The sequence below is a fragment of the Apium graveolens genome, chromosome 7 (assembly GCF_009905375.1).
Source record: "Apium graveolens cultivar Ventura chromosome 7, ASM990537v1, whole genome shotgun sequence".
NCBI lineage: Eukaryota > Viridiplantae > Streptophyta > Magnoliopsida > Apiales > Apiaceae > Apium > Apium graveolens.
In genome coordinates this window covers 121,218,795-121,242,998 of record NC_133653.1, presented here as the reverse complement: position 1 = coordinate 121,242,998, position 24,204 = coordinate 121,218,795, and the positions used below count along the sequence as shown (strand labels likewise).

Sequence of the window (24,204 nt, the reverse complement as noted above, 5' to 3'; positions counted from 1 at the left end):
TCACAAGCGGGAAAATCTGTTAATCTAGCCGGAGCATAACATCACCGGCTAATAGTACTACTGGGCTACTAGCTGACTTTACATGGGCCTTCATTGGACCAGTTTATTGGACTGAACTCCATATATGGTAGAGCCCAAAATCATGATTGCTCTAGGGATTTTTTTTAACGCAAGAGAAATAATCGTACGTGAGAACATAAAATCATGACTTTGACAAATAAATCCCAAGTTGTAATATTTTAGGAGTGAAAAATAATGGAAATACCGAATTGTAGCCAAAAACAATTTTTTATTCTCGAACTTGTACTTGTAAATTTAAAAATCAGTCAGAATAATACTCGAAAATCGAGAAAATCGATTCGAATTTAAGCTGTACTCGATGAGTACTCGGATGCTGAAAATGAGTATTCCCCTTCTTTTTCATTTTAACTGACGCTTTATTTTTCTGCAGACATATCAAGATATAATGACTGCATAGTGAAAAATATCATTTTTAATATTTTTATTTGTAAATAAAAATTTTAAGTTACATATTTTTGTTCAGAAAAAAAATTGAAAATTATTATTTTAACTATAACTTCGAAGCACTTAAAAATGAACGCGAAAAAGTCAAATGATTATCGAAAGAACAAAGGGCAGATTAATCGAATTTGCGAGACGTAACCGAGTAGATCCAATTTCGGAGTTTGCCTCTACCATCGTGCTGAAGCTCATTCCTTCCAATTCCTAACAGGATAATATATTCCTGGTCCAAAAAAACCATGCATTTTCTGGGAACATCATCTCACACTTTCATTCCACTACAACACCTCAAACCTGTTCGATCAAATGCCTCAGAGACACCACCACCCTTAAAAAAACCTAAAGAAATAAGGGTATGTTTACACAGAATCTGCAGTCGAAAAGGGTCCATAGAAACCCTACAAGTGCTCACTGATCTTGCACCACCTGACTTGACTGTCAAGTCTTGTGGGTGTCTTGGTAAATGTGGGATTGGTCCTAATGTTGTGGTGCTTCCCGGGCCTGTTTTTGTCAGTCATTTAGGGACTGCTGCTAAGGCTGCTCAGCTTTTGTCGAGTTTTTGTGGAGGGGGAGTTGGGGATTGGAGTAGGAGTCTTGAAGGTCTTGCTTTGAAGAAGAGAGCTGAGAGTGAAATGGAGAAGTCGAGTTTCTCGGAAGCTGAAGGATTACTGTCACAGGTATAGTTTGCCTGGTATGGATGCAATATGATTAAATTATGCTAGCGTTTCGTACTAGTTTAAGATTTTACGGTTAGATTTAATGTGCTATAGTCTTGTAGATGCAATATGATCTAATCATGCTAACTTTTTATACTACTTTAAGATTTTACGGTTAGATTTAATGTGCTATAGTCTTGTAGATGCAATATGATCAAATCATGCTAACCTTTCATACTACTTCAAGATTTTACGGTTAGATTTAATGTGCTATAGTCTTGTAGATGCAATATGATCAAATTATGCTAACCATTCATTCTGTTTTAAGATTTGATGGTAGATTTAATGTGCTGTAGTCTTGTTGATGCAGTACGATCAAATTATGCTCAATTCCTCCTACCTCAAGATTTTATGCAAGATTTAATGTGCTATAGTCTTATAGATGCAATATGATCAAATTATGCTCACAATTCCTACGACTTTAATATTTTGTTAAGAGTGCTACCTTAATTGGATCGTATTTTATCTTTAGCATACAGGTGAAGTCGAGTTTCTCTGTCTATATATGTTGTACGTGATATGTCATTTCTTCTGTCCTTAAGTAATTGGAGGTTTTTTGATGCAGAGGAACGGATTTAAAATTAATTTGTATTTACTTTGTCGTATTATTTTAAAAAAACTATATTGTAATTTATTTCAGAGTTTAATCATATTGCAGAAGTAGAATATTTGTAATATTCAAGATTCCTGGTTATAGTTGCAAAGTGTAAAATCAGTTAAATTTTATTTGATGCATTTTTTTTACTTTTATGGTTATCCACCTATATGCTGAGATGTTATCTTTTATTTGAAGCTTGAATTGAATTAGTCAGTTGATTATTTGTCTTTGTTATGAGTTGTGATTCTTTATATTTTCTCCCCTCCGCGTTTAGGATTCTCTAGGGTAGTGATTGTTTTGCGATTAAATCACCTTAGCTTTATTGTTTTGTTGCTATATTCTATAAATCCTTATTCGTAATTGTGGCGCAGTCTTTTTCGTCTATTTCGTGATCCTCTTCTTAATTGTTACCTTGCATCTTTCCATTTAGCTTATGGGTGCTCTAACATATCTGTTATTGACGATACCGGTACTCGTATGCATTTTTTCCATGAATTTGTCTAGTAAATAGTAGTCTTTTTCAAGATAAGTGTTTTAGAATACCTTTTGAACATCTCTTTGGGAAGTTCATCTTTATTTAATTTTTGTAAAAGGAGCTGAAGATGCATATTTCTGTGTTGTTTCAGGCAATAGAACTTAAACCACCTGGAGGATTACACGTTCTGTATAAGGACAGGTTAGGGAAGAATTGATTAAAGTTCATGCAACTACATTTAGCAAGAAAAAAATAGGAGTTCGTACAGCTTCTTATAAACAAGTCAGACAGCCTAAATGCAGGTTCATGGAAGTTGTATATTATTATGTTTGCGAATGTCTTCATTTAAGTTTTACTATGTCTGTCCATTTTGCACGTGTTTAGAGGCTCTGCAAGTATTTCTTTTTCTATTTAACGTTTATTGCTCCTTTTTATGGGAATTATGAAAACGTGTGTGCAGACTATCCATCTTTGAATGTGTAGTTTAAAACAATGTGCATTATATTCCTGGATTGTGCCATCAAGGGCCTTGTGCTCTGTGAATCTAACATCAATATTATTATGTGATATGGTATACTTATTTATCCTAGCAATGTTTTGACACAAAAAAGTTATTGAGACTAAAACTTACATTCAGGGCTGCTGCAAGGATTGCCATAGGTAATGTAAGTGATGCTCTTGAAGATGTTAAAGAGGCTTTGACTCTGGCTCCCAACTATACTGAGGTGAGCTAAAGGCAACTATTTTGAAGCCACCATTTCTGGTTAATATAATCTTACCTTCTCATTTACAAATCTCGCTTGAGGTGGAGAAAACTTTCTCAGTTATTAGGCAGACTGCAGTTATGCTGAATTTTACATAATGCTACTTGCTATGTTTTCGCATTATACATCTCTACAATTTGATTAGCAACATATTGATTACATGTGTTAGATTATATTACCCTCGTATGCCAAGATCATAACTTGCTAACCTCCGTGAAAGCATTTTAATTTGTCTTTCTGAGAAATTCAACTGATCATCCAAATTTTGAATGCATATATCAAATTCTGAATGTATATATCAAGGAAGATACTTACATTATCAGAAAATAAACAGGCTTATATTGTCCAAGGTGATGCTTTCATGGCCATTGAGCAGTTTGATGGTGCTGAGGGGTCCTATTCTAAGGCTTTAGAGCTAGATCCTTCCATTCGACGATCCAAATCATTCAAGGTATTTTATTCATTCTCTTTATAAGGTTCTCAGCATATATGCCGTGACATATGTGTTTTAATTATCTAATAAAATTAACACCTGTCATCTAAATCTGCATGTTATGCGGGACTGTGGTATTACAATTGTTTTCTTTCCGTTTTTCTAATTTGAGTTTTTTTTAGTCAACATATTGTTAAAGTGAAGACCATGGTAAATCAGTACTAGTTGGACTCAGACAATGGCATTACAATATATTTCTTTCCATTAGTGTAATTTGAGTTTTTTCTGGTCTACTTATTGTTTGCGTAAGAAGACAATAGGAAATCAATACTAATTAAAGTCACACTCCAATTTGCAAGTAGCAAAAAAAATCAAGTGTGAACATATAGTGCTGAGTAACTTTTTTTTGGTGACTGATTGAACTCACCCTCCTATTTGCATCTACAGAGGCTTAAACTCTCAACAAACCTAGTAGCACTAGAACAAAGTCAAGGGTTTCCGTAACTTTTTGTCTAGTGAAAGATGTTAAGATGCCACTAAGAATAATTACCGTAGATCCCTTTAATTTTAATGATGATGGGTTCGGCATTCAAATGTTGTAGAGAAAGCATCATGTCTTGTATATAGAAGTTAAAAGTTATACAGTGAACTTGGTATTTATACGGATGGGTGGACTTTTTTGAATATGTTGCTGGATTACAGTTTTTTATAGGAGACTGATCCGATTTCATAGAGGTTGAAGACATCCCTGTGATACCTTCAACTTCCTCTGCTCTTACACTTCACATTGTTTTGATAAAAAAGTACCTTATTAAAAATAATAAAGAAGTACTTTGCATGAGCGTTCAAAATTTTAAATTGATGCAGGTTCGCATTGTAAAGCTTCAAGAGAAAGTCATTATTACTCAATGAGTAATTCCTCCGATTGAATAGACATGTGCACCAATTAGTTGTAAACAAGGTGATTCTCCATCCCTATTTTCTTTTTACTGCTAATGCTCTTGAAACCAGTAGATACAGTAAAACAATTTGTGCTATATATATATATCAGCTACATTGTTTCAGATACATGTCTAATTGTCCACTTCAAATTAAATTATCATATTTATCTATGCATTTATATTCGAAAGGAGGGTTCACATCCTTGAAAGATACTGGTTATTTGTTCATGAACAGATCATATACGATTTGAATTTTTTTTATCTGTGTATTGATCCCATTCATAGGAATTATGTACATATTGATTCTCATATTTTTGCTACGTGTACCTGAAATTCTACATCTTCTTTCATCAGATTACTTGAGATGCGTATCCAGGATGATTGTGTTTCCTTAAACCCAATTTGATGATTTTGCCATGAGAATCTACAATTTTCATCAAGAAACTGTACACACTGGCTAAGATAACCTGGTGACGCGGTAATCTCTACAAAACAATTTTAACTTGTTCTCCCCTATTGATAATGAGTTTCAGATGCATTCAGTTTTATGAAATTATTTCAGCCAGTACATAACTGTTGTGTATAAATTTGTAAATTTGTGTCATGTATAGTGCAATAAAAATTCTCTGTTTTTGTAAAGATAACAAGTTCAAGATTTGAGTATGACATAAATCTAATGGATATGAAAGTTCATTGTAAATTTATCTTATGTAATGGTGTTTAGCAACTCTTTTGGTCGTGTTGAATTCCCCAGAATACATAGAGACCCTAATGAAATGAGCTTTATGTGAAGACTATGCGTCTATCTTCCCAATTATAACTCATATCCAGTTTATCTAATTTCATTTGCCATCTTAATTCTGGTGCACTGTGTGATAATATTAATTGTATCTCTTCTAAAGATTTTAAGCATTAGGGAGATCAAATGTCGATCACTTGTCAATCTTCCTGCATAATACATACATACTTGTCCATCACCTGTTTAATCTTCCTGCAGACATGTTTTACATTTTACTACTAGGAAACTTAGGACGCTATCTTTCTTTGGGCACATAATAGAATCATGGCATTAGCAAGTAGAAATTGCAAAACATTATAGTCCATTAATATATTTTAGCAGCATATCTATATCTACCAATATACCATCATTCGAGCCTAGAAACTAGTTAGGGCTATGCCACCGCAATATAACATATTAGAACATTCTGATCAAAATATATAAGCCTGGCCTAATGACTTTGATATGTTAGAAGAACTGCCCATCTTTTGTAGTGTGGTAGGGGTCTTTTTGCTTTGCTGCAACTAGGGGTTGTAATTTGAACAACACTTGAGCATATCAAAGTTCGTCACCTTCTTCCACAGCTTACAGACCTTCTTTGGACTCTGCGAACACCGCTTCATTAGCACAATGGTGTTGCGCTTTGCCTTCATAATCGTGTTTCTATCCCCATTCTGCTTGACCAGCTGATCATGATACTCTTTGTTCCGCTTCTCCAATGCATATATTTGTGCCTGAAGGTCCTCAATCTTGCTACTAGACATGTTCACCTTGTAATCCTCCCTCAACTTCAAGACGCAACGTGCCAGCTCACTTGCCTTTGTCTTCATGAAAAAGGACTCTTCCCCCAGTGCTTTGTTCTCATCCACCAATGTTTCTACTTTATACTCCAACCTTGCATTCTCATTCAACAAAACCAACCTCTCCGTCTCCAAAACCTCCAACAAGCTCTTCTGCAACTCCATTTTTCTCGAAGACTCACTCCATTTCTTCTCCTCTTCATTCATCTCATCTACCACAATCTCATACTCCACGTTCTTGACCACGAGCTCAGCAACAACGCCATCAGCATCATTCATTACCACAAGTGGCTTAACAGGAGCTTGGAATGAGATCGAGCTCTCAGCATCCGACACCTCATTGCTGCATACTTCATCATCTGAATTCTGATGAATAGAGACCGGAGTCATGATAGGAGAGCTATGTTGCTTAGCCAATGCTCTGCAATAACGGTCAGCCAGTGTAAGATACCCATTGTAGAGGTCTTGGAGAAGGGACAGTAGCTGAGGGCGCTTCTGATAATATGCTTCTGCTTGTTCTGCGAAACTGTCAGCCTTGTGTTCTTTGATGCTGCTTGAACATACCATTTTCATTCTCTTGTCCAAATCTGCAATCCCAAATTTGTATTAAACCAAAACACATATTAAACTTCTAATTAGTCTGCCTGTATTGAATCACAGCAGATAGTGTTTATAATCAAGGAAATGCTCTTCCTATACTGCATTGCATCATTGCAACTATTAAAGCACTAGGGTATAATGAAACAAGGGGGGAAGTAATGTCAATTTTAGTTTATCCTTACCACACATGAAAAATAATCTCGAAGAAATAATGTTTTAATAAACAAGTTTATTCAGGTTAATCATTTTATATTCATGTCTTTCGGATTTTGTCCCAATAAATTGAATTAATTGAATTTGGTTCGAGTCTTATTCCGATTATGTATGACCTCGGTGCCTAATTTCTAGCAATTCATTATTTCTTCATATACTGTCTTGAATTTAGTATTCAGAAATAAAACCCACTACGACTCCTACCATGGTTGTGAAAATCGGTAATCGGTACTAATCGGTTTAGATACGGGAGGAATTAATAGAACACTGCTCCTAGCCTCCTACCATACCATGTAAGAAGCTTTCACCTAAAAATCTTATGCAGTTGTAAAATTTGTACTATATGATACTACTACTAGACTACTAGTCACAAGATCAGAAAAGTCAAGGCCTAAAGAATCTAATGTAGGTTGCAGAGAAATCAAGAAAAGGGAATATATTATATCCTCTGCAACACGTTTTGGGATTTTGAATCTACTTGCATAAATTCAAATTTAAACAATGGAACTTCATGTTCTTTTCTGACAGTAAACACTAAAAAGAGACCAATGTAAAGTATTGTCAAACAGGCTTTTTTGTTGAATTGGTTTTTTCTCCTGCAAACATATCTTGTTTACAAAAAAAGGTGTATCTTCTAGTTCTATACATATGATCATGCAAAATCATTTGATGTATTCATTAACCTAAAAGATCATGTACCCATTTGCAGATATATATATATGTGAACATCATGGTTATAAATTGCTTAAAAATCAGTAAAAATATTTATTCGAATGGATCGATTTGACCGATTTTCGATAAATTGTCGATAAATTACTCTTTTTTTTTTAAATCCCCGGATAAATCATAAATCAGTCAAAAATATTTATCTGATTTAATCGATATTTATTTTTTGAAAATAAAAAATTTTAAAAAGGTACAGAGGAGGTAGTAACAAAAATAGGTAGGGGTGGGGTCCAGTACCTGCAATAGAGACAAGAAGCCAAGAAGGTCTTGTGCTTGGGAAGAGGTTTCGACTTGATTGATTTGATAACTCATATAAAGAAGATGAAGAAAATGTAGCTCCTGCATTGCCTTTCTTGAGTACCATCTTTGTGTTTTCTTGAATTCTTCAATGTCTTCAGCAACTACACACCTTTGCTCTGGTTCTGAACTGGAAAGAAAGCAAGTAAGATAAAACTACAGTCAGTAGATTATGGAGATATGCACATTTTATATGTGTGAAAGTGTTGATTGCCGGCTAGAGATGTGGAGAAATGGATTTGTTTATTTGCATGTAGAGATAAATGTTTGAAGAGATTGAGAAGAAAGAAACAGAGGATAAAACAGAGTGCAAGTTACAAAAGAGAAACACTAAAAACATTGATGATTGATTATGTAAATGGTTGGGATTTTGCTGATTGCTTTTCTAAACGGCTTGCAATAACCTCTTTCAAATTAGCTTTGAAAATCTCTCTCTCTCTCAATCTCTCTCTCCCCCTCTGAGCAATCTCTCTCTCCTCTATCCCTCTTCCCCCTCTCCCTCTGTGCAATCTCCCTGTTCCTCTCTGCAATTTCTGTCCCTCTCAGCAATCTCTCTCCCCCTTTCCCTCTCTGCAATCTCTCTCCCCCTCTCCCTTTGTGCAATCTCTCTCTCTCCCCCCCTCTCCCTCTCTGCAATCTATCTCTCCCTCTCCCTCTCTGCAATCTCTCTCCCCCTCCCCCTCTCTGCAATCTCTCTCCCCCTCTCCCTCTCTGCAATCTCTCTGTTCCTCTCCCTCTCAGCAATCTCTCTCCCTCTCCCTCTCCCTCTTTGGATTTTGGTATTTTTACATGCATATTAGCATAAAGACATTGCATACCTTTGTTTGAACAGGGAAATATAGGCTAGAAAGTTGAAACCATGCAACTAGTTGGGAGTTGGGACTTGAGAGTAAAAGTGTGACAAACTAGAAACTGAGAACTGAGAAGAGAGGAGAGGGTAATAAATTTAATGCATCTGTGTATGCATTCTCTATGTACAGTCTAGTAGTATCTACTTGTCTACTGATCATAATTTGGCTTTATGGTAAAGAAAAGGACTTGAAGTGACTGCCAAATATAATATTAATTTCTATTTCCATATCTCTGTCTCTCTCTACAGTTCTACATCATTATACATATATGCTTCATTGTTCATTTTTCTTTTCATATTTCGGTACTTCCATCCTCCCTAAAAACGTTTCCTATTTGTGTTGTACATGTTTATCAATACAAATTTTTAATTGTTAATATCTTTAATTTCGTATTAATATTAAATATAAAAACTTTATTGTATTAAAGTACTCATAAATATGAATCCAACAAAAGCACTCATAACTATATTTGATCTTATAGATTAGACATAAATTAGTAGTCAATGGCTTACCATGAACAATACGAAAAGTGACATAAATTAGTAGTCAATCGCTTACCATGAACAATACGAAAAGTCAAAACGGTAAGAATATTATAGGACGGAGGGAGTACCATAATAATAATGAGTTTGGATTTTCTAGGGATATATCCCAGTTATATCTTATCATATTTATTATCTACAATAAAAACGTGAAAAAGATTAATACTACTTATTACGTATTTATTTGAATATAAAGAACTTATTATATTTATAATTATCATCATTCTTTGGACTTTTATTTTAAAAATAATACTCCATCTATCACATTGAATTATATACTTTATTTTTTGACACGTTTTTAATGCTCATTTGAAACATAATTTCATAGTATTTTTAATTTTTTTCTGAATAAAAATTTTATATTTAAACTTTTATGTTGGAACAATTCACTGTAAAATAAATCATGTATAGGGCTCAAATCAATTTCTACACCAAACTTACAACCTTTAAATAAGATTTCTGATATAAACTTATTATCGAAAATGTTACAAAAATCGTTTATCCCGATATTACACACGCCGGAGACGTTGGTGTAAAATTACAAATGTATTGAAGGAGATTGCAGAGTGCAGAGCAGAAACATAAAATCATTAAAAATGGGACAAACCAGTCAAATTTATATAATTGACATGTCTGCTGTTGGGAAAAAAATATTTAATATTTTGCTGAAGAAGCAGGGTACTAAAATCTGTAAAAAAAAAATTAAATGACCAGGTCCCCAGCCTATTTACTGTTTGTCACGTTAAGCATGTGTTAGTTCTGAGAAAATTGCAAAATTTTCACAATAAATTAAAATTAATGTTATTTCGGGAGCTATTTTTTTATTTTCAGAGTAAAAAAGTGTAAAAATATTAAATTATTCTTATATTCATATTTTCAGGGTTTTTATTGTGAATACGGGAGGGGCAATTTTGTCATTTCAGTCTTCTTTTGCTCTGAAAATAAAAATATAGTTCTGGAAATAATATTTATTTAAATTAAATCTCGAATGAATTTTGCAGCTCTTTCAACTTTCTTCCTTTTATGATTTCTTTTTCTGAGCTTCTCTTTTTTTAAAATATTAAAAAGACCATTTTGAATCAACTATATTTGAAATTTGAATTAAAAAAACAGTAGCAATAAAAAGCTTGGTGAGTAAAGAAGCTCTAAACTTGACAAGATTCAAGCTTTTTGGAAAGGCAAAAAACACAAATTGTATGCCAGATTTTAAACTAACTTGCAACTACTTTTGCTATGGTTCTTTAGTATGTGTGCTTTTATTTTGATTTCAAATGTATCACTCTAGTTTAAATTGGCTATTTGGCTTGTACATTCTTTATGACATGCTAAGTAATCGGTCCGTTGCTACGATTGATAACAACAAATACAACTAATTTCGATATCTATATCAAACTAAACTCTGATACAGTAACAATCCGTCTAAAATCTTAAGATAGGTGAGGAAAAACCGAAAAAGATCTTATACCCTTTATGAGTAACAAGTGAAACGTGCAAGTATGTCTCATTCGGAAGCAGGGAATGAGGCGAAGGGAGTAAATAACAAAAGTTACAAATAATTCTAGCAGTGAAGTAAAATTGAACATAGAAACTCATGATCAGAATGTGGTCTGTGGACCTTAAGGCAGCTAATGTGTTCTATATCTGTTGTTATTCTGTTCAAGAATGTTTTCTAGGATTGTTCCGGGAGGTAGAAAAAGTTGAATTATAAGTTCCTGGCTATGAAACACCGGAAAAATTGTTCGTTGTATCCTGGATAACGTAGCAGAATTCATGATCTAACATGATTAGATCACGAAACTACTGATTTCGTCAAAATCCCAAAAAATGTGAAATTATTTGGAAAGAAACACACTAATCTTGATAAGACCTGTATCTGCATTCAACTAGTCTGGCATGATGTTAAATGGCCTTCAAATTAGATCATGAAACCACTTATTTCATCAAAAGGCCAAAAAATGTTAAACTTTTTAAGAGGAAAACATTATTCTTGATGAGACCCATATCTGCATTCAAATTGTTGCCCTTCTATGAGTTTTTCCACTGTATTTGATGGAAGCCCGATCATTTCCATCGTCTTCTCCCACACGTCGTAAGAAGATTCAAGATTGTGCGCTTCTTCAGAAGGATTTGTAGGACGACATTCGTGTGAAATGAAAGCACAAACTGGCCATTCATCTGATTTCAGCTTCTTGCAGTATTCTGGAATCTGAGGATCTGTGGCCGCGAACAAGGCACTTCTAGAACCTGCAGCAGAATAATAACAAAATTAAAATTCAGTAGTTGCTTTGAACATGTCTTAATAATTAACGCCCCAAAAGTGCTACAAATGTAGATAGTAGTGAGCATGTACGATAAGAAATAGCATTTGAGAAGCCTTGCCTTCTTCAGGACTGAACTTGTAATATGGAAATAGACGAATGCCTACTTGAACAATCTTGGAAAGATCCCTCGCCTGCAACAACGAGAAATTTATGGTTAGGAAGACATCAATCTTGGAAAGATCCCTTGCCTGCAACGAGATGAAAAGGAAGAATAGATCATCAAGAAACTTACAAAATTGGTCTGAACTACTCCAGGAGATACGCAGACTACACTAATGCCAGCTTCAGCAGGCAAGCTCTTGTGGAGGACGCTACTGAACATGACCTGCAATTTCATACGCCAGACTAAGGTCCTTACTATAAAATCTTTAAATTAAAAAAAATAGATTCCAGTGTATGAACAATTTAGTTACTAAAGAAGCTAAACAGTGCAGCAAAAAGTAAGAATTTACAGCAAAATCTTGTTGCACTGAAGTTTTATCTAATTACCTGTGCTAGTTTGCTGCCTGAGTAACCAACTAAATTTGTGTACTTCCTCTTTCCCGTCATGACGTTCATGTCATCAGGATCAACAAAGCCAATATGATGAATCTTCAGCAAGGGAAAAAGAACATTTAGAAATGTCACATGAAAGGATGTATGATCAGAGAAAGAAAGACTATTTGTAACGAGAATAGGGACACATAAATCATATGATTGAACTTACAGTTGAACTAATGTTAACAATCCGACTTGGAGAGCCTCTCTTAAGAGATGGCAAAAGCAATATTGAAAGCAAGGCTGGGGCTAGATGGTTCACTTGCATATGCTCTTCAAAACCGTCCACTGAAATCTTTTGTGGTTCTAAACACAATTGTTAGAAAAAAATGTTAATGTAAAAGAAGAAAGATTGAAACTTTATTCAGTTTGCTAATAATTGCGATGAACTACAGAGAAACAAATAATAGCAAGTCAGAAGGACAGCAGATAAGCATGACAGCGAACGCCAAATGATAGAAATGACTTGGTAATAAGTTGTGTACACATGTTCATAAAGTATATGTCGCGGTATCTCCTATTTATAATTTTATGGAGTCTGTTTCTGTTGATAACTTGATATACTGTGATCAGGCCTCCTTGAGTGTGTAATAGGACAGTCCTGATTCTTGTAAAGGCCGATAAGATCCTTAATTTGTTGTGTTTATCGTCTCCTTAAGCACCCACACTTCTTTACACTTTCCACGACTTCAATTTTGATCATTTACTGACTTCCTTGAACAAACTTGGAAACAAGCTGACACAGTGTCTACTACTTGGTGATTTTTGACATGCTGCAGAAACAATTACGACAAATTTAAGTTCCTTCTATATCATTAGTTTTACACTAACCTCCAATAGAAAATATCCCTGCATTGTTGATGAGCACGCGCAAAGGAACTGAACGTGCATTCCATGCCTCAGCAAATCTTGCAACAGATTTCAGCGACAGAAGATTAAGCTCCATCACCTTGAAAATCAAAAATTGGATGAGTTTAAAAGAATTAACAGTATAGAAATATCTACAACTAATTCACAGGACTAATAAAGATATTTGCAACTAGTTAACAAGATAGGTACCATCTTAAATCGCGAAAGGTATCATAATCAGGAAGGAATATCAGCAAGATGCAAGGCAGGCAAATAACAACTATGATTAGAGGAAGCATGTTACAAGTAGCAAGGCAATGCCATGTAATTTACAGCTATGATGATTAGGAATCTGCACTAGAGTTTACTACAATGTAGCTTAGATTGTTGAGGATCGATGCTCATAATCTGCTGACAGCTTAATTTTATACGACGTTGATGAATGAATTATTTATCCAGAATCATTCATAGATGCCCAAAACTTACAGGGGTGCTAAACATGTACCTCGATGTTAAGAGGAAGGCTCTTTCCAGACAAATCATGCTGCCATTTCTTGATCAATCCATTAGCACTTGCTGTATCCCGAGCTGCCATCACAACGTGTGCCCCTGCTTCGGCTAATTGCCTGTCAGATACAGAAAAGTCACGCGTAAGCCAACTAGACCTGCAAAAAATTGCGAGTTCAAGAAATATAGCAACAATATTACAGTATGGACAAAAAACCTGGCAATCTCGCGACCAATGCCATTAGTACAACCAGTGACAATGCAAGTGAAATCTCGATCAAGACGAGGAAGAGGCAATGGATTTTCCAAATGCCTAGTCATGATTCTCTGAAGCAACATTTCATGTATCAAATAAAAGCATCCTCTTAACCATTCAGTCCATCCTAACCCTTTCTTTTTATTCATTAAGTTGCTGGAAGCTTCTGCAATTTGGCTCATTCTTTCTCAATCAGCAAAAAAATATATTTTGCTGTAACATTCCATGTATATGAATCTTATTGTGATTTTAAAGGTGTTTTTGACTAGTAAGGATTTTGAGAATCTGTTACTGCATTAATCTGTGAAACATCTTAGCGGTTACATAAAGATTTTAATATTAATATGTAGTGCTATAGAAATCTTTATATTTCAATATTTTAAAATATCTAAATTTGGCTGTTTTAGAATATTAACTTCTATAATTCTATAATTAAAAATACTCGGATACAAAATTAATTTCCAAAATAGTTACAAAATGACATGTGGACTGCTATTTTCTAAATGAAAATGGAGACCAACAGTACCAATTAAAATATTTCATATTGCCAAGTCAGCCATACCACGTTATTTAACAATTTTTTGTAGCTTTTTTTTTGCCTATAACATTACTCTTCTACAATACTTTTTTTTGATGCATTTTGGTGATTAAAAGGTAATAAAATTACCAAAAATACTACCTTTTTAAAGTTTATTTACGATTTTAGTACATTTTTTAAAAAAATTGCAAAAATACATCAAACCAAAAATAACCACATATACAACTTACTTTACGTTTTCCGAAAAGTAATTGAATTTTTTCTTAATTGCATTCAAAGTTACACTGAGTTGCAAAGAAAGAATGCCCAAAATACACAAGTTTTCACCTTCAACTGCCCAAAATGCCCAGATGTGTGCGGACCGCCCAAAATACCCACGAAATACGCATTTTGGGATGCGTACCCACCATTTCAAATTTTTACAAACAATACGCATGTTCAACATGCGTATTCACTTTTTGATTTATAAAGAATACGCATGTTCAACATGCGTATTCACTAAAATACAAAAAGTGAATACGCATGTTGAACATGCGTATTGTTTGTAAAAATTTGAAAATGGTGGGTACGCATCTCTCACATGCGTATTCAACGGGTATTTTGGGCGCACAGTACCGCCAATTGGCATTTTGAGCATTTTTTCCTAAATGGTGGGTATTTTGTTTTTTCACTCAGTTGCAAAACCGTATTTTAAAAAAAAAATCGAAAAATAACATATGTTTAATGTAAAAATATGGTAACAAACTTGGGCCAAATCCATTACATATTCTCAAAAACCAAACACAAATCCAAAATCACAAAAGCCCAAATTCTTACAAAACAAAAACACATTACACAAACACTTCAACAAGAAGAAACAGAGCTTTGATGGCAGCACAAGAAGAACAAAACACAAACGAAACACAATCAATGTCCAATAGTCAACCGCTACAAAATCATGGTAAAGCTAACATATACATACATATGTTTGTGTCTATTTTTATCTCATGTTTTGTTTTATTACATTAATTTTATGTTGTTATTACACAAGTACAAAACCCTAATTAACCTCGTATTGTATGTAATGTTCATATGTGTTACTTTTATGTTATTTATTTGTGTGTGTGTGGTGTGTGAGAATTGAAATCCTAATTGTGCTTGAGCTGTATGAATTAGATTTTGTTATGTTTTTTTATCGTTTTCGTGTTTTTCGGTTTCGTATTGTGTATGTGAAGGGATCGTGTTTTGGAGTGTGTAGGTGTAGTAAGTAGGGGGAATTTTGGTTTTGCGAAATGAGTGGTTTTAGGATTTGTTACTGTTTTGTTTTGTTAAAATGTTGTGTTCACGGTTTGATGTTGGGTGTATGTGAGGGGAATGAGGGCTCGTATTTTGGATTATGTAGGTGTAGTAGACTAGTAGTTAGTGGAAATTTGAGTTTTGGAAATGAGTGATAATAGGATTTGTTACTGTTTTGTTTTGTTGAAATGCTCATATTTTGAGAAATGTAGGTACGGAAAGCGGTGGTGGGAATGAGAATTCGGTGGATGTAAGTGAAGTGGGATGGTTTATTCTTAGTGAAGATCAACAACATATTGGACCTTATGCTGTTTCCGAGCTGCGTGGTTAGTATTATATGATTTATGTCTATCTTTTGATTGGCAAATGTTGTGGTATATTTGATGTTGATATGAAAGATTGACGATTTAGATGGTTGTTTGGATGCCCTTTTTTGTTTTTTATACTGTTACTTTTTTGTTATTTCAGTTCGACAAGTAACAACTAGGGAATCGTTTAGGGACAATTGTGTTCCATAATCTTGCTGAAATGCTATTACGGCCTATTGAACAATGTACTTAAGCTTGTTTATTGGCCTCGACAGAGCATTTTCTGAGTGGGTATCTCAATGAAAGTACACTTGTCTGGTCTGAAGGAAGGACTGAGTGGCAGCCATTGTCGGCAATATCGGGGGTGATCACCGAGATTTCTCAACAAGGTAATGAGTAGTATGATTATTCTATATCTGCTTTGTGGTCATTTGCTGGGGGGTTATATGGCTGACTGTATAATTTTTTGTTTTTCAGTTCCTTTGCCTTCGAACAATGATGAGTATGAACAATGGCAGAAAGAGGTGATGGAAGCAGAAGCACAGGCACAAGCAGAGATGTTGAAAGCTGAATCCAAGGAACAAGCTGATGATGCTGAAAGACCTTCGACGCCCCCAGATGGCGAGGAAGAATTCACTGATGATGATGGGACTACCTACAAGTGGGACAGGGGGCTTAGAGCTTGGGTTCCTCAGGTAGGCATCAAAAAACTTTTTACTTCTACTCTTTGAACAATGGATTACCTTTCTCATGTGAGATGTTTAAGCTTCTTATAATAGAAATATTAGCCAGCATCGACAATAGTTGACAGTATTAATATAAATTTTTTAGTGCCATCCAATATTACGCATGTGCATGGTCAGTTCTTTAATTCTTTTATTACAATGATGATAATAATTATATGGAAGCAATGGAAGAGACAATACCATGTGGTGAATTCCCTAAATTAATATGTAAAAACTAATTGCTAGCTTTTCCCATCACTCTTCTTTTTATCATACACATACTTTAGATGTGCGAGTAGGTACGAATTAAGATTTGAAGTAGGGATTTGTAAAATTTGATTTATGATTAACATTTTTAAAATAAGTAGATGACTATAGATGATAGAAGAAAGGCAAACCCTTAAAAAAAAACTCTTTTACAACTTTATGATAGCTATTCATTTCGATTTGAGCTCTTTTAAGTGGTTAGTAGGTGCCCATTTAGAAATGTAGTAATCAATCATGTTGTGATTTATGAATCATATTCACAATTAGCAAAAATATCGAGTATTAATAAGTTATCTTCTGTAAAATTGATATTATGATATTATCCACTTTATTTTTACTGTACATGTGTATTATTTTGTCATCTTACTAAGTATTAGCGAGAAGGAAACGTCTGTAATCAGAGTTAGCATTGGCTTATTTGATATATGGCAGGAGAGTGCAAGCCCCATAAAAAATAGCGAGTATGATGTAGAAAAAATGACTTTTGAGAAAGAAGAGGAACTCTTTCCAACAGTCGATGACGCTATAGGAAAGGAAAATGTTACAGTTAGCAGCGAAGTTGCAGAGCCAGTGCCTGATGCTAAGAGTAAGTCACCTGAAAAGCCAGCTGAGAAGAAGGTAGGTTTTGTTGTGTATTCTTGTCCTTGGTTTTTACTTCAGTTATCCATGTTTACTGATCTGTTATATTTATAATTGTAGATACAAACATACTACAAATACGTTTATGCACATACCTTTTTACCTTTTTACTTGTAGTCTTGTACATTTAATCATGACTGAAAGTAGCATCTATATTCATTTCCTCTGTATAATCATATACTTCATTTCAATCATAGTTATTGTATTATATTGAGCTGCCTTCTTATCATTTTTATGATTTTTTTTCCTTTTAAACTAACCCTTTTTTCTTAATTCATTTCAGGAACCTAATAAACCTCCTGACAGTTGGTTTGAATTAAAAGTTAATACACATGTTTATGTGACTGGATTGCCAGAAGATGTTACTTTTGATGAGGTAATCTTGGCGTTCTTTTATTTTCTTGTATCTTTAAAAGTTCATGCTTAGTACTTTGGATGTATAACAAAGTATAATCTTCATGTGTGGATGCCCTATTTATTCTTTTTAAATCCCCTTGTTTTTAATTTTTCTGATGCTAATAATGGATTACCATTCAGGTGGTCGAAGTATTTTCCAAGTGCGGAATAATAAAAGAGGTGGGTTCTTTTGTCATTGACTACTTTCGTATTATTTTATTTAGCGAATGTCTCTTAGTTTTAAAGTAAATGTTCCAGACTGTAGTAGCTCAGTAAAACTAAGAGTCAAATGATAGATAAGTAAGAAAGCTGGAGTTTGTAGGAGACATTTATACAGAAGATATGTATGTACAGATGGAAGGAAGATTTAAAAAGAAAAATACATATAGACAGGTCTTAAGAGGACAAAAAGAGATACAAATGAGCATGCCAATCAAAATTGTATATGTTTCCAGTTTCCTTCTTTCTTAAATTGCTTGTTGGGGAAGCAACATATATCTGCCAGCCAATCCTAGTGCGTCCCAATTATTTTGATGTCTGTCACTTTTTTCTATAAAAAATTAAGTTCTTTTAAATAGCATTTGATCATGTATAGTGCTTGGAAAATAGTGGAGTGGTCATAAACATATCTTTAATGCTGGTTCATGGTTCGAGTCTTCGTAACAAATGTTGTTGATGTAGTATATTCTTTTTGCGGAATTCTTGTGCCTGGCGTATCATGTACGACATGTGGAAATTGTACAGCATTATTTTAGATAATTTAGTATGAAGATTACCATTCTAGCTACAAAGGTGTAGTCTAAATGTTGTCAGGCGACACTGTTAGGACCTGTCCAGTCCTTATATTTGTATATATATATATATAAAGAAACGAATTCTTTTATTGATAAACACACACACAACTAGGTGGTATTCGAGAGACCACCCACTCTCCACAAACACACATAAGTCAATCTTATTTCTTCCTGCCTCAAACATATAAATGGCTTCCCTATTTATAACCCCAATCTCAACTCACAATCCCTAGATTAAAGCTAAAATATTATTATTCCCACCAAATCCTCCCTTTGAAATCCATAACTGATGCACACACTAATTGAAACAGTCATGTTCGAAGGCGTAAAACTTGAAGGTCGGTCGTGCGTAAAACTTGAAGGTCGGTCGTTGGAGGCTGAACGTTATGTTAAAATTACTAACCTCTCATCACCAACTAAGAAGGTCTGGTCAGTTGTAGTATACTTGAGACACTATCCTTTGTTCTTGTACAATTGTGGGGAATGTCAAGCACCTTCTTGTACTTGGGAGGAATTTAGAAAATTATTGGCGGAGAGCCAGGGGTTCTCGACTAGAAAGAAAAGGAAAAAGAAAGAATGAAACTATTTTCTCATTTGAACCTTGAGGACAAGGTTCAAGTTTGGGCGGCCGGTAATGTTAGGAAACATAATAAATAGAATAATTATTAAATCAGTACAAATCTGAATAATTAGTGTGTGCATCAGTTATGGATTTCAAAGGGAGGATTTGGTGGGAATAATAATATTTTAGCTTTAATTTAGGGATTGTGAGTTGAGATTGGGGTTATAAATAGGGAAGCCATTTATATGTTAGGGAAGGAAGAAATAAGATTGACTTATGTGTGTTTATGGAGAGTGGGTGGTCTCTCGAATACCACCTAGTTGTGTGTGCGTGTGTTTATCGATAAAAAAATTCGTTTCTTTTTATATATATATCCAAAGAGCGGGCCTGGACAGGTCCTAACAGACACCTAGGGTCACTATCACCTTATGGCAACCTAGGGTGGACCACTTATTGCTTAATTTGGAGGTTGCCTGGGGTAGCGCTAATAGGGTAAGTGGGAGCCTAGGGGTCCATGAACTATAAAAGCACATTTCCTGACCTAGATAACATCACAATATGTGTAACACTTTTTATTTTATTTTGCAAACTCGTTGCACCATGGTGCTATGATTTTGATTGCTGTGAAAACTTAACTTCATTGTACCATACTGATTATTCCTATGTTGTATCTAATTCTGGACTGACCTTCAACTGATACATCTATTTAATCAATTGAACTTTTTGTATTATTGATTAGGACCCTGAAACAAAAAAGCCTCGTGTGAAAATCTATGTTGACAAGGAGACTGGAAGAAAGAAGGGGGATGCTCTAGTTTCATACATGAAGGTAATGTTTATACTGTTTGTTCAAATTATGTCATTTATGATATTTAATTGTGTTTCTCATGTCAATTCTTATGCTCTTCGAATTTTCTAGGAGCCTTCAGTTAATCTTGCCTTGCAACTTTTGGACGGATCACCTCTAAGGCTTGGTGACAAGACTCCTATGTCAGTAACTGTAGCCAAGTTTCAGCAGAAAGGTATAAAGCCTGGGCCACAGGAATTTTGTCCGTTTTAGTTTGCTGTATTAAATGTTTCATAAATAATAGCTACCATATTTAGCCAAAAAAGTTATCTACCACAGGATGTGGAACATTGAAACATTTTCATTGGTTTAAATTATGTATAAGATTTACAGGCTTATAGAAGCGTACATGGCGTTTTACATAGAAGTTTATTGTACTATTTGCAGGGGAGAAATTTATTTCGAAACAAGTGGACAAGAGGAAGAAAAGAAAACTTGAGAAGGTAGAACACAAGATGCTTGGCTGGGGTAGGTTTTTACATCACATGTGATAAAATTTTCGTTTTAGTTTACTTTTTTTTTTTGCTCAAACTTCTTTGGGTAAGAGCGATGATATTCGAAAATGCAATTGTAATTCTGCCTTTTTTTTGACTTAATGTCCTTAACTAGATAATTATTTAGGCCTAAATAAGAATTATATAGTGGGTAATTCTGCGTTTTCCTCGTAATGACTTGATGTCTACTTGAATCAGGTGTTCATCCAGACCTGTCTTCTATTAGTGTGTTTTATCCAGAAGCTAGAAAATATAGTGGATAATAAAGGATGTTCTTCTATTCTATATGAATATTTTTTGACATGCTCTTCGAATTTTTTGTTCATTTCATAAGAGGGAGAGATTGCAAATTTAGTGGTGATGAAGTAGTAGGACTTGGTATAGATCTTGGTGTTAGGCTTTACTTCAACTGTTGCTTATTTTTGTAGTGTCCTTATTTTTAGCTTTTTAGTGTGAACTATGGAAACATTTATAATTAGTTATTACTAATTTTGATGTTGGAGGGTGAAATATTCTTGCCTGCAAACCACCAGTTATATGCTTTGATTCCCGTAACTTGTCCGAAGTGACTTTAAACTGTAGAATAATTGAGTCCTGTGTGTGTGAGATAGAGAGAGACTCTTGCTGGACACCTCTTATGTTGTACGTAGAAAAATGATAGTCTTTTAACATGTTTAGATGTATTTGTGAAAATTATCAAGCTACCTGAGATAATGGCTTTACTGTACCACAGAAACTTTAGAAGCATTTCAAAGAATGCTTCATAACAAAAGTAAATATTTGTAAGGCAGAGTTGTATAGGTGTTATAAGGATATCTAATTCGATTTTTCGCTAGATTGATTTGTATCTCCCAAGGCAATTCGCTGATTAAAATGTCACAATTCTTATACCTTTTGCATGATTCATAGGCCTTCAACAGCATTTTTTTTATTTGTTCAGGTGGCCGTGACGACTCAAAGTTGATGATTCCAACAACTGTTGTTCTCCGTTATATGTTCTCTCCTGCAGAAATGAGGGTAAACTGTTATGCTCCTTATAACTGTGCACACTCCACAAACCAATATGCATACTTGAGCGCACTTAAACACACGGAACACCAAAAACCTGGATGACAGAAAATTTGAAAATTTTGTATATCATGGCAAGCCTGACATTGTTAACTTGGACATTTAGCATTGTAGTAGTGCTATTACGATCACAATTTGAATGCTCCCTGCAACTGTTCAAGATATTAAATTTTTAAAACTTTTAGAAGTACCTACTGGGCCATACTACATTGAAGATATTCTTATATGTATAGACTTGTGCTCCAATCAGAAATATGAGAACTGTTGATTTATATAGCTTGATAACTATTAATTTTGGATCCGAATCGGTAATGATTTGCATCCAAATCACCAGTTCAGCTATATAAATCATCAGTTTTCATTTTTAGTGATTCTCATTGGAGTGGGACTCTCTCTATATACTTATATGTATCGTTAAAATTAAGATTCTGACAAAATTGTTATGCTCTAAGGCGGATGAGGATCTTCGTTCCGAGTTAGCGGCAGATGTTGAAGATGAGTGTGCAAAGCAAGGTCCTGTGGAATCAGTGAAGGTATTATAACTAATCTGTGAGTCAGTTTGGCTGTCACAATCGTCAGTTGTGCATCTTGGTACACTGACATCGTGATTACCTTTTCTGCTTAGTGCACACCAATTAATTTGTTTTCTTGACCATCACCATTACCACAGATGTATAGTCTGCAATATAATACTTGGATGCTGGTGGTATCTCGATGCCAACGTATATATCTACAATTACAACTTTTGAAATTAAAATTTTATATCATTTGAGTTTTTACTTTTTATCGCAAAAACCTGGTCAAATGGTTGTGATATTGTATCAGACATTAATGGTGAAGCTGTTCTCTTACCCTGGTCAATGGGCATACATGTTAAGTGGCTGTTTGTCATGTTTGCAGGTCTGTGAGAATCATCCACAGGGCGTTGTGCTGGTGAGATTCAAGGATAGGAAAGATGCCCGAAAATGCATAGAAGTGATGAATGGAAGATGGTAACTTATACCTCTATTACACTTTCCATTTTATTATTTTTGTTCTCTGGAGAGAACAGTGTGATGTTCTACATAATTAGCAAGGGCTTCATTTCATCTCAAATTTATGGACTTTCTGTCAGCATACTTATGTTTAGGTTTTGCCATTAACTTTTTACTGATTTCACATACATTACCATTTATCAGTTATGCAAATGGTTAATCAGTATTAAGCTATCATTCGTGTTACTTTGTGCTCTTTGACTATCCGCTGATTGTAGCCTTCACCGACTTGAATACTTGATATCGTCATCCTTCGCTTAAATTAATTGTAAATAATGCCCTAATATTTGTCTTTGCGATTCTAGGTTTGGTGGTAGGCAAATACAGGCTAGTGAAGATGATGGATCAGTCAACCATGCTGCTATAAGGGATCTGGAATACGATGCCAAAAGATTGGAGGAGTTTGGAGCTGAACTTGAAGCTGATTAATGAACTTGCTGATTTCATAGTAACTATTCACTTCCCTTGTACAATCAGAAACATGAGAGCCTGTATATGACATACGGTGACGGAGATGGAAGTTCGGAGTTTGGATTAATTATCAATTGTTTGGTCTTAGTAGATGTCGGGAATTATGGTATGTCTATTTTGGGTCTATAGATGAGAATTACCACTTGACTGCTCTTAAAGTTATGGTTTTTAGAAGAGTTTGCTTTCTCGTCATCCTGGTTGTCAACTTATAACTTCGAAGTTGAAGCGAAAGCTACCGGTAGGCGAAGTTTAATAATTGACACAGGTTGCTCAGCTATAAATATAAGCTGTAGGTGAATGTATAATTTACTTGAAACTAGATAATGAGATGTTCTCTTTAGAGTTACATACAATTTCATGTTATTTTTATTTTGGATCATTAACTGTCGAAACCCAGATCGAGTCCTAGCTAGTTGTCAAATTTATTCGAATATTATTCTCCATTTGATAAAGCATGGTTTTAGCTTAGAGTAAGATCTCTGCACCAAATTTCAGCTTCATAGCACATCTGTTGTTCTGTTTTATATAAATGATTACCTTCTCAGATAAATATACTAGATAATTAAATAATCTCGTGAACATATTCGAATTATTTTTAGATTATAAAACCGTATAAACAAGTAACAGGAGGAACTTATAAGCCGGGTTGAGTTGAATATATTTCGTATAGATTTTTTTTTATCAATTCATGATGTTTAGTATTCCCTCCGTCCTGTATATATCGGGGGTTTGGTAGGTTAAGAGAAAATCTAATTTAATGGGAAAAAGTAAGAAAAATGGTTGTAGTTGTGGGATCAATTTAATATATAAAGTGAATGCAGCGGAAGCGGAAGAAAGTAGTGGATGAAAATAATTGTAATTATTTTTTATATTATAAAACTTTACTCCCTTCATTTTTTATAAAGTAGTGGATGAAAATAATTGTAATTAATTTTTATATGTCTTTGACTTTTTTGTACACAATTCTAAGTCCTTTGAACGCATAAATAAAATAATAGTTTTTAAAATTTTCTTTTTGTAAATTAAAGTTTTAGTTATATATTTTTATTCATAAAAAGAA

At 34.3% G+C, this 24,204-nt stretch overlaps 4 protein-coding genes across 6 annotated transcripts; 2 read left to right on the top strand and 2 right to left on the bottom strand.

The window, feature by feature from the left end:
• The first annotated feature begins 647 nt into the window (after positions 1-647).
• Positions 648-5,153, top strand: LOC141672388 (uncharacterized). The gene is made up of 6 exons (XM_074478977.1): positions 648-1,199; positions 2,463-2,512; positions 2,949-3,036; positions 3,410-3,526; positions 4,376-4,469; positions 4,804-5,153. The coding sequence occupies exons 1-5, from the start codon at positions 762-764 to the stop codon at positions 4,418-4,420; spliced, it is 738 nt and encodes a 245-aa protein (XP_074335078.1). The 5' UTR covers positions 648-761; the 3' UTR covers positions 4,421-4,469; positions 4,804-5,153.
• A 379-nt stretch (positions 5,154-5,532) lies between these two features.
• LOC141672387 (kinase-interacting family protein-like) lies at positions 5,533-8,847 on the bottom strand. Of its 3 annotated transcripts, none has more exons than XM_074478974.1 (3): positions 8,682-8,847; positions 7,804-7,993; positions 5,533-6,614 (listed from the first exon to the last, which is right to left on the bottom strand). In XM_074478974.1, the coding sequence occupies exons 2-3, from the start codon at positions 7,928-7,930 to the stop codon at positions 5,752-5,754; spliced, it is 990 nt and encodes a 329-aa protein (XP_074335075.1). In that variant the 5' UTR covers positions 7,931-7,993; positions 8,682-8,847; the 3' UTR covers positions 5,533-5,751. The 3 variants fall into 3 exon arrangements, with proteins under 3 accessions (XP_074335075.1, XP_074335077.1, XP_074335076.1); XM_074478976.1 differs by having other exon boundaries at positions 7,804-7,988; XM_074478975.1 differs by lacking the exon at positions 8,682-8,847 and adding an exon at positions 8,268-8,421.
• A 2,390-nt stretch (positions 8,848-11,237) lies between these two features.
• LOC141670605 (dehydrogenase/reductase SDR family member FEY-like) lies at positions 11,238-13,875 on the bottom strand. The gene is made up of 8 exons (XM_074476538.1): positions 13,688-13,875; positions 13,469-13,589; positions 12,946-13,063; positions 12,284-12,420; positions 12,067-12,168; positions 11,810-11,902; positions 11,636-11,708; positions 11,238-11,500 (listed from the first exon to the last, which is right to left on the bottom strand). The coding sequence occupies exons 1-8, from the start codon at positions 13,873-13,875 to the stop codon at positions 11,238-11,240; spliced, it is 1,095 nt and encodes a 364-aa protein (XP_074332639.1).
• A 1,176-nt stretch (positions 13,876-15,051) lies between these two features.
• Positions 15,052-23,523, top strand: LOC141672293 (uncharacterized). Its single transcript, XM_074478863.1, has 14 exons — positions 15,052-15,204; positions 15,752-15,865; positions 16,123-16,236; positions 16,325-16,542; positions 17,272-17,457; positions 17,762-17,854; positions 18,016-18,054; positions 19,970-20,059; positions 20,150-20,252; positions 20,465-20,545; positions 21,512-21,588; positions 22,092-22,172; positions 22,540-22,631; positions 22,979-23,523. The coding sequence occupies exons 1-14, from the start codon at positions 15,132-15,134 to the stop codon at positions 23,100-23,102; spliced, it is 1,485 nt and encodes a 494-aa protein (XP_074334964.1). The 5' UTR covers positions 15,052-15,131; the 3' UTR covers positions 23,103-23,523.
• The last annotated feature ends 681 nt before the right edge of the window (positions 23,524-24,204 follow it).